The following is a 10,956-nucleotide window of genomic DNA, read 5'->3' as shown; positions in this document are numbered from 1 at the left end:
ACAGACAGACAGACAGACAGACAGACAGATACATAGATAGATAGATAGACAGACAGACAGATAGTTAGACAGATAGACAGATAGATAGACAGACAGACATACAGATAGACAGACAGATACATAGATAGACAGACAGACAGACAGACAGACAGACAGACAGACAGATAGGCAGACAGAAAGATAGGCAGGCAGAAAGATAGACATGCATATAGATAGATAGACAGACAGGCAGATAGACAGACCGATAGACAGACAGACCGCTAGGCAGACAGACAGACAAGCAGATAGGCAGACAGAAAGATAGGCAGACCGATAAATCTATCGATCGAAGTCTAAAGGACTTTCCAGAGTTTTGATAGTCCATTTTCGGAAAACCATAAATTGGATCAGTTTTCTCAATCCAACATGAAATGGTGATTGATATAGTTTCCGGCTCATTTATTCCACAAGAAGTACAAGGTCAAGTCGAGCACATGGCATTGTGGTATAGAGTTTGTATTACAGTCAGTATGCTCTATTGTATACTGCACTTTCTGGCACTTGTAAGGGAGTAGAACATTTGCTTACTGCAGAATTATTAACTTTCATTGGTCAGTTTCACTGAGTATTTAACTGATTCTATAACATTTACTATTTGATATCATGCGACTTGTTTTGTCCAATAGGGAAGGCAGATTCTGCAGAACATTGATATTAGTGAGAGAATGAAATTCATCATCACCTTAGGTGAGTTCATGTTTACATTACACTATTTATGTATTCACATCACATTATTTTGCCCATATTCTGTTGTAATGAATTTCACCATTGGAATATCTCTGATTTGTTTTGCATCTTATTGTCTACAGGATGCATGGACGACATAGTCACTGTTCTTGCTGAGGAACACGGGTGCTTGGATACTGTTAAGGTAAGTTTGCTCGTCTTAATGGATAGTCTTTTATCTTTGTACTTTACCTTCCATACAAAGATAAATCTCAATTTGATTGTTTTTTCACTAATCCTTTTACTGCAGAAAAGTACACAATAAGTTGTCACAGTAAGATGTGGTTTCATCTTAAAGGGATTTTACTTTAAAAGGTTTACTTTGAAACTTCTCAGATAAACTCTTCTTAGCTGGAAACTGAGCGCGCACTGGTCGTATGGCTAATGTTTTCCAAATGTCCTCATAAAACCTCACTTTCAGTGGAGTTTATAGCATGAATGACAGAAAGTGCTGATTTATCAGAGTTTGGCTGGGTTTGATGCTTTACTAATATTCTTGTCTCTGACTTTTTTCCCCAGGAGCTGCCTGAAAATGTGCAGGCTTTATTGAGGAAATGCCTGACGTTTCTCCCCTCAAAAAGGTAGCCTGTCCTTTATCATTTATTTATTTATTAAAAAAATTAAAAAAACCTCTCTCATCTTCCACAGCTTTTCGTGCAGTCAGAAGGGATGGTTTGGCAGTATGTCATAATGCCATGAAATCTTGTATCTCTTTTTAATTCCTGACAAATACAAGGACTGTCTTGTTAGCGGCTATTCTTATAAATGACAATGTGGGAAAGGGCATGATTAGTTTCCAATTTAGCGGTTTATTATTTTACTTCTTTCTTAGTGATGGGTGATATTGTTATAAAATTGACATTTTTCATTTGATGCTCAAATGTGCATATAAATGGAACACATCTAAATAATAATAATATAATATATAAATATATAAATAAAAAAGAAAATAATAAAAATACTTCTTTTGAAGTACTTGAAGTAGTTCTTACTCTATTTATTGGAGATTTTAACAATAGATACAATAATTTTCACAATGAAGATGCAAAACTTATGAACCGGTTTTAACGAACACACAATATCCTGTCCCCATCCCTACCTAAACAACATGGCAATAAAGAGAACTGAGCCAATATACAGTCTATAAGTGATCAGTACAAAAACAAAATTATTTTTTCAATATAATCATCAATTAGGGGAATTTCTTTTAATATAAACAAATAAATAAAAATCATGGCAAGAATACAGATTTACAGGACAATTAACAATATTAATAATAATAATACAAATATATATATTAGGGATGCACCAACATTAAAATTTTGCCCGATACTGATAATTCTTTATTTTTGAAAGTCGATAACCGATATATTGACCGATATATCGAAATCAAAAGTTTTATATAATTTTTGAGAGCCTGATTATAAAAAAGTCTCACCATTAAATCCATGTCCCAAGCACACAATTATAATGATCTTGTCATTATATAATTTTCTGTAGCCTATATGACAAGACTTGCGCTGCACATTTTCCTTTTTTGAGTGATTCCAATCATATTTCAAGCAATTCAAAACCATCATGGCGAACAGTGTGCATCTGAAGTGTCTCAGCTGTAGGAAATAATCCATTATTTATCGACTTTAATATATCGGCCAAATTTTCTTATCGGGCCGATAACGATAACATCAAAATTAATGTATATTGACTGATACCGATAAGGTGGCCGATATATTGTGCATCCCTAACATATATATATATATATATATATATATATATATATATATATATATATATATTATATATATATATATACAGTGAGGAAAATAAGTATTTGAACACCCTGCTATTTTGCAAGTTCTCCCACTTGGAAATCATGGAGGGGTCTGAAATTGTCATCGTAGGTGCATGTCCACTGTGAGAGACATAATCTAAAAAAAAAAAATCCAGAAATCACAATATATGATTTTTTAAACTATTTATTTGTATGATACAGCTGCAAATAAGTATTTGAACACCTGTCTATCAGCTAGAATTCTGACCCTCAAAGACCTGTTAGTCTGCCTTTAAAATGTCCACCTCCACTCCATTTATTATCCTAAATTAGATGCACCTGTTTGAGGTCGTTAGCTGCATAAAGACACCTGTCCACCCCATACAATCAGTAAGAATCCAACTACTAACATGGCCAAGACCAAAGAGCTGTCCAAAGACACTAGAGACAAAATTGTACACCTCCACAAGGCTGGAAAGGGCTACGGGGAAATTGCCAAGCAGCTTGGTGAAAAAAGGTCCACTGTTGGAGCAATCATTAGAAAATGGAAGAAGCTAAACATGACGGTCAATCTCCCTCGGACTGGGGCTCCATGCAAGATCTCACCTCGTGGGGTCTCAATGATCCTAAGAAAGGTGAGAAATCAGCCCAGAACTACACGGGAGGAGCTGGTCAATGACCTGAAAAGAGCTGGGACCACCGTTTCCAAGGTTACTGTTGGTAATACACTAAGACGTCATGGTTTGAAATCATGCATGGCACGGAAGGTTCCCCTGCTTAAACCAGCACATGTCAAGGCCCGTCTTAAGTTTGCCAATGACCATTTGGATGATCCAGAGGAGTCATGGGAGAAAGTCATGTGGTCAGATGAGACCAAAATAGAACTTTTTGGTCATAATTCCACTAAACGTGTTTGGAGGAAGAAGAATGATGAGTACCATCCCAAGAACACCATCCCTACTGTGAAGCATGGGGGTGGTAGCATCATGCTTTGGGGGTGTTTTTCTGCACATGGGACAGGGCGACTGCACTGTATTAAGGAGAGGATGACCGGGGCCATGTATTGCGAGATTTTGGGGAACAACCTCCTTCCCTCAGTTAGAGCATTGAAGATGGGTCGAGGCTGGGTCTTCCAACATGACAATGACCCGAAGCACACAGCCAGGATAACCAAGGAGTGGCTCTGTAAGAAGCATATCAAGGTTCTGGCGTGGCCTAGCCAGTCTCCAGACCTAAACCCAATATAGAATCTTTGGAGGGAGCTCAAACTCCGTGTTTCTCAGCGACAGCCCAGAAACCTGACTGATCTAGAGAAGATCTGTGTGGAGGAGTGGGCCAAAATCCCTCCTGCAGTTTGTGCAAACCTGGTGAAAAACTACAGGAAACGTTTGACCTCTGTAATTGCAAACAAAGGCTACTGTACCAAATATTAACATTGATTTTCTCAGGTGTTCAAATACTTATTTGCAGCTGTATCATACAAATAAATAGTTAAAAAATCATACATTGTGATTTCTGGATTTTTTTTTTTAGATTATGTCTCTCACAGTGGACATGCACCTACGATGACAATTTCAGACCCCTCCATGATTTCTAAGTGGGAGAACTTGCTAAATAGCAGGGTGTTCAAATACTTATTTTCCTCACTGTATATATATATATATATATATATATATATATATATATATATATATATATATATATATATATATATATATATATATATATATATATATATATATATGTGTATGTGTGTGTGGTTATTCATTGTTTTATTTATTTTGTGAATGTTTTTTGGATTGTAAACATATTTCACTCGGCCCTAGTTGTTTACTTTGGTCTGATTGAATCGTCAAGTCACTGGAAGTGATTTGCTATCTATTAATTATTAATAGATATGTGAATAAACAGAGCAGGGCAAACTTATGCATTGATTAATAATAATAGTTAGTGTCTTCACTAATTGTTCCTGTCTTTCAGAGCCACCCCAGCCGAGCTTCTGGGAGACTCTGTGTTTGAGAGCATGTCCTGTCAGTACACACCCTACCAGTGCCCCGTGCGTCTGTTCGCTGCCGCCCCGCGCTGCGCACATTTAGAGCTTCCTGAGGACATCAGCGAACTCTGCAAAGGTTCGGGTCAACAGAACTCACACTAGAGAAAAATGCTGAAGTAAATGCTAAAAATAAGTTAAATGACTGTTCCGCTGCGTTGTGTAGATGATGGAGAGAACTACCTGGTAGAGAGAGGCATAGATGAGGTGTATCACCTGTGGTGTCTGGCAGGAGGAGACCTAGAGAAAGAGCTGACCAATCAAGAGATCATCCAGTCAAAACCTCCCGCCTGCACCCTTCCCAAGTACCCGAACAGCTCCGATCCATTATTTACCATTACCATTACAGCTTTACTATTATTTCAGTAGCCGTTTGCATTCAGCTAACTTGTTACCATTGTCGAATGTGTTTGTTCTTTAGGTTCATTTTGGAGGATGGAGAGTCTTTTGGTCAAGGCCGGGACAGAAGTTTTCTTCTGGATGACACAACTGTGACACTTTCTCTTTTTCAGCTCAAAAATGTTAGTGTGTTTGCCCGTATGGGACATCAAATGTTAAAATATATTCTTTTAATTAACCTTTTTTTCTTTTCTCCTAAAGCTATTTTTTGTATTTGATGCTTTTCTCATTTAACACAATAATGACTTTACATTATCTTTTGGGGATAATTTCTTAATTCTTGCCAAATTTGATGTGCGATTAATTTGCGATTCATCCGATTAATTTATCGCCACATTGTGTAATTAATTAGATAAAGAAATTTAATCTCTTGACAGCCCTAATATAGATATCTATATGCGAAAGAATCTAAACAGATTGTAAAATAGGCACTATGATTATTTATTAGTCATAGCCTGGAAATCCAGACCTAAATCTAAAAGATTAATGGTCTGGCAACGACTAATGAAAATCGGCCGGCTCGAGGGGCGGCACCAAGCGTGCATTTGAAAATCTCGCTGCACACAATTGGATAACACTACAACCAATCAATCACAACAATAAACCCCAGCTACCAGCAGAGCTAACCTTAGACATTCACTGATTGTACTCTTACCGTATCCGGTCGGCGAAACAGCAAAAACGCCCTTCTTGCAAAGGAACGATTCGAGCGGCGTCTTCTGTTCCTGTTTTAGATAAAAAGCCAAGTCTAACTCGTTCATTGTAGCGGCCAAAGCCGTTTAAAACAACTGGTGTTCATCCATAGCCATCTTGCAATGTTTACTAATGACTTCGACGTCACAGCGCTGTCGTCATTTGTTTAGCTCCGCCTATATCAGATAACCCGATGTGATTGGTGCAGCTCAGATCGAGGGGCATATTTAATGAGCATCATTATTGGACACCAGAGTAACTCGCTGAGCAAATTCAACTTGTGCTCTCGCGAGAACTCTGGATTACCAGGGTATATTAGTCACATATTTGAGGTCTAAATAACTACATTTTCGCCTAAAAAACTACATTTCATGACACAATAACGAATTTTTAAACAAATATGGTGGATTTGCTCGACCACCATGATAGTCGCCGCAAGCGGAGTGATACAAATGGTGAAACGGTTCCAGCTCTGATAGTGGGTGAATATCGCACGGCTGGAAAAGGTTCTCAGCCAATCAGATCCGAGAACCAGAAAAAACTTGTATAAATGTATATATACATATATTATATGGTTAATTTTAAAGTAACAAAAAATCATACATTTGAAAACTGTTTTCCTTTTTTAAATGTCTTTTTACAAATTTGGTTGTTGAAGTTGTCAAAAGTTTTGAAACTAAATCTGGACAATATTTGTGCTGTTTATTGGTGCCCCATATGATTTTTTTTTTTTCTAACAAATCCCCCCCAAAATTATGTAATTTGACCTGTTAAAACACTTCTGATCTGTCATTGTAGAGGCTGAAGGATGTTGCTGGAGAGACGTTCTATCCGTTATTAGAAGATGAGTAAGAAATGTTCTCTTTAAATGTTTCATTATCTCTCAGTTTGTGTTCAGTATTCTGGTGTGCTGGTGTCTGTCTGATGGAACAGAAATGTCCCGTGTGTCCCGCAGGCAATCCAGCCTGACTCAGTCTAACAGCAGTAATGAACTGTCTGCCACCATCACACTGCCCCTCATTATCCGGGAGAGAGATACCGAGTACCAGCTCACCCGCATTGTCCTCTTCGACAGACTGCTCAAGGTCCTTTACACACACACAGTTTCTGAAAATGACCATATAAGAATAGCTGATGAAATCACCTCATGATGGATGTCCACCCACAGGAAAAATGGTCCATAAAGATTCTTAATTATGTGCTTTTTTTCATCTAAAAATGCCAGAAGTAGTTTTTCGAGGTGAGTTTTAGGGTCTGGGTCATTGACATTTTCATAAAGATAGCAGAAACATTAATTTCACGTCATTAATGTTCTTTTTTTGTGGTCCTTTTGAAACCTCTTTTTGTTGATGATGATAGCTGAACCTTTTGTGTTGAGTAATAATTCATAGTATTAGACTTCATCAGCTCGTAAATTGAGTTTTTACACTGCTGCTATTACATAAATGTACTGTAAGAAATAAATGAATAAGTGCAGGCAGCAAAACTACCATGATGAACAAATATTTTACTGTTTAAATAATAACTAATTTTATTTTGCATAAAGAAAACTATTTCTAACTTCAGGATGTTATTTTTTATGAAAATTAAGCTAATGTTCTCCCCCAGAAATCTCATTATTCTAATGTATTCAGTGTTGTTTTAAAATTCCATTTATTCTGAATAATAATTGTCATTATATTTTCATTAGTGTAATACAATGCTGATCATTAAAGCCAATACAGCAAATACTACCATGATGTATAAATATAATTTAAATGCTTTGCTTTCTTTTTTTCTTTCTTTCTTTCTTTCTTTCTTTCTTTCTTTCTTTCTTTCTTTCTTTCTTTCTTTCTTTCTTTCTTTCTTTCTTTCTTTCTTTCTTTCTTTCAGGACAGGTCTTATGAGATTCCCTGGTGTAATAATGCCATAAATATTTTCTCAAGTTATTTTTTTTTTAGGCGTACCCCTACAAGAAGACCCAGGTCTGGAGGGAGGCGCGCGTTGATATTCCTCCTCTTCTGAGGGGTCTGGCCTGGGCAGCCTTACTAGGAGTTGAGGTATACCAACAAATACTGCATCTTACACCAAGGAACGGATTGTCAAGGGATATATTGTTGTTGTTCAGCAATAGGCGTTTTACGACCTTTTCAACAGGGAACTTTTGATTTATTTTGAGTCAAATCAAAATGTTGATGCATTTGCAGACTAAAAAGCATGCTTGGCATTTTTTTGGTCATTAATGGACTATTGATTCCTGTGCTTGCATGATGTGTACAATCAAATGTTGACATAAATTCAATGCACATTTCACTTTTAAGCAATGACCTTTTCCATTGTATTAGTAAATATGTCTTTTAGTGCAACACTCCTATTTTTCTTTTTCCAAATTCAAATCAATATATAAAACTCCCACAGGGGGATATCCAATCGAAATATGACGGCATCGATAAGGACACGCCCATCCCCACTGATAGACAGGTGAGAATCACTTCCATGTGTTTGATAGTCTTTACACTGATTGAGGTTATTGAAAAACTGAATAATTCATCAGCCTGTGGAGTAATTCACTTTGTTTGTTGAGTTCCTGTCTTCACCTTCAAGCCTGGTTAAGATTTGACTATCCACTGCTGAATATTTCAAGCGATACATGAGCAAACAGCGCTGACGTAGACATGTCGCCCACCTCATCGGACTTCATTTAAGACTGCAGCTTTTATGCATTAGAAGCTTTAGACGTTTGTTTATCATTTGTGACACAGATTGAAGTGGACATCCCTCGCTGTCACCAGTACGATGAGCTGTTGTCGTCACCTCAGGGTCACGTCAAGTTTCGGCGGGTGCTCAAGGCCTGGGTGGTGTCTCATCCTGATCTGGTGTACTGGCAAGGTGACGGAGCAATAGTTGGGTGGGGTCATATGCACGGTTTCCTCTTTCTGCCACTAGATGGCAGCAAAGCCTCGTAGTGTTTCATTTGTAACAGGCATCTTTACGTTCTGGTGGCCTTAAGGTTCTTACTATCTGATGAAGATAACAGATCAAATCAAGTGTGTGCGCTGATGTGATTTATTAATGTCTGTGTGGGTGAGTCTTACAACCTGTCAAGAATATCTCTGGGTCATATTTCACCCTAATGCAAAGTAAAATAATCAGAAATGATCATTTCCATAATTTGAATATAATGATAATTAAGCTTATTTAGGACCATTAGGTGTAATGCATTTTTTTCACCCTACAATTTAAAGGAAAATGATACGATATTATATTTTCCATAAAGAAAATTAAGCTTATTTTTCACTGTGCCATTTATTATCATTACAATTAAGCATGTTTCCCCCAAATAATCCTTATCATGATATGTAATTTATCATGAAAGAAAATGTGCAGTTTGCTGTTTATTTGCAATTCCCTTTATTCAGAAAAATAATTGTCATATTTTCATTACTGTACTGCAATGCTGATTTTCATGAGAATCATTAAAGGCAGTACAACAAATATTGCCATGATGTATCAATTTAAATATTTTTTCTTAATTATTTAGTTATTTATTTAAAAATATTTACTCTCCTAAAATAGGCTTGACAATTTAATTTAATTTAATAAAATTTTTGTATTATTATTATTTAATTTTTTATTATATGAGGTGTATATACTGTGTATATACTGTATGTATATATATATATATATATATATATATATATATATATATATATTTATATTTATTATTATTATTATTATTATTATTATTATTATTATTATTATTATTATTATTTTTTATTTTTTTTTTTTTTATTTTTTTTTTTTCATTTAATTTCATTTAGGGTGAAATATGGCCCTGGCATGTTCTTGACAAGTCTAATGAGATTCCTTTGTTTATGTGTTGATGACTCTCTCATTTGATGTTTTTGCTTTAGGCTTGGATTCGCTTTGTGCCCCTTTCCTGTATCTAAACTTCAACAACGAAGGTAAGATTTCTGGGTGACAGTTTACAATGAGGTCCATGTTTTGTTAACCTTAGATGTTTATTTTTAGTTCAGGTCCATTTAAATAATATTGACAGATACAATGTATTAGTAAATGCTGAAATTAAAATGAACTAATATTAATAAATGCTTTAGAATTATGTTTCATTGTTAGTTTGTGTTAACCTATGTGTGTTACCGATTTATGGCCACATTTAAATTTTTTTTAAACATGCTTCCTGATATTAGTCGAAATTTGTTTTTTTTCCTCCTAGCTCTTGCATATGCATGCATGTCGGCCTTCATCCCCAAATATCTGTACAATTTCTTCCTGAAGGACAACTCGCATGTAATACAAGGTAATGTGATTTTTCTGTCCCACCATGAAGAATATGACCACAGTACTGGATTGAAAGCATGTGATTTACAGTGCAGGCTAAAAATAGCACCCACATTTTATCAACTTACACTTGTGTGTGTGATGTGCTTGCTTGTGTTGCAGCTGTTTCTTAAGAATCCTTACACTACAGTGATTTACAGCCGTAAACACTCAAAAGGTTTCTGTAGCTTGACATTTGGGCATGTTTGTTGTTGAGTTTTGCTAGCTCAGCTGTCAGCACTTCTGCAGCAGAATTGCTTTGTTTTGCTCTCTGGCTGAGCTTTGAGCAAAGTGTTTATCCTGCCATGGGTATAATGTGGTAAAAGTGTTTCTGGCTGAAGTACAAACGGCTGAATGCTCGTATTCTTCACTTCTCCAGAATATCTGACGGTCTTCTCGCAGATGATTGCGTTCCACGACCCTGAGCTCGGCAACCACCTGAACGAGATTGGATTCATACCTGATGTAAGTGTCCTCCTGAGATAAATATTTCAAAAACAACATGAAATCACGTTAAAATCAAATCAAAACTCCCTATATTTACTATATTTTACATGCCCCATGACATCAGTATTTTAATTTTGTGGGTTTTAGTTAATTCCTGTTAGCTTTGAGTGTCATCTCTAAGCTAGTTTTCTCCTAAAAGAAGTGTTTCCATTGGCAGAGAGAAAAAGTAATGGGCAGTATTGTGTCTAAAATGTAATTTGAGTATTGTGTAATATTCAGTAACATTAACTTCGTATTGAACTGGTTAGAAATTTGTACAAATCCACGACCCTAAATATAAGCTTATAGTAATGAGTGATTTTTATAATATTTTTTTTATTTATTTAGAATATTTATTAGATAGTAGTAGTTTATTTTTTTGTTTTTTTTATTTATTTAATATAAACAATAATATATTTATTTTAATAATAATAATAATTTAATTATTTTATTATAATAATTGTTGTTATTG

At 35.7% G+C, this 10,956-nt stretch overlaps 1 protein-coding gene across 1 annotated transcript in view; it reads left to right on the top strand.

The window, feature by feature from the left end:
- The window catches only part of tbck (TBC1 domain containing kinase), a 54,705-nt gene that overhangs the window by 9,653 nt on the left and 34,096 nt on the right, over nt 1-10,956 (top strand). Inside the window, exons 7-20 of the mRNA XM_084103616.1 lie at nt 666-726; nt 849-910; nt 1,285-1,346; nt 4,517-4,665; nt 4,753-4,891; nt 5,008-5,107; nt 6,477-6,526; nt 6,634-6,763; nt 7,619-7,717; nt 8,076-8,138; nt 8,420-8,546; nt 9,572-9,622; nt 9,895-9,978; nt 10,378-10,463. Coding sequence (XP_083959742.1) covers nt 666-726; nt 849-910; nt 1,285-1,346; nt 4,517-4,665; nt 4,753-4,891; nt 5,008-5,107; nt 6,477-6,526; nt 6,634-6,763; nt 7,619-7,717; nt 8,076-8,138; nt 8,420-8,546; nt 9,572-9,622; nt 9,895-9,978; nt 10,378-10,463 — 1,263 coding nt within the window. The remainder of the gene's footprint in view (nt 1-665; nt 727-848; nt 911-1,284; nt 1,347-4,516; nt 4,666-4,752; nt 4,892-5,007; nt 5,108-6,476; nt 6,527-6,633; nt 6,764-7,618; nt 7,718-8,075; nt 8,139-8,419; nt 8,547-9,571; nt 9,623-9,894; nt 9,979-10,377; nt 10,464-10,956) is intronic.

The sequence above is a fragment of the Abramis brama genome (assembly GCF_963993115.1).
Source record: "Abramis brama genome assembly, chromosome: 2".
Classification (NCBI taxonomy): Eukaryota; Metazoa; Chordata; class Actinopteri; order Cypriniformes; family Leuciscidae; genus Abramis; species Abramis brama.
The sequence above is the reverse complement of the archived record's forward strand: the minus strand, read 5'-3'. Positions and strand labels throughout refer to the sequence as shown.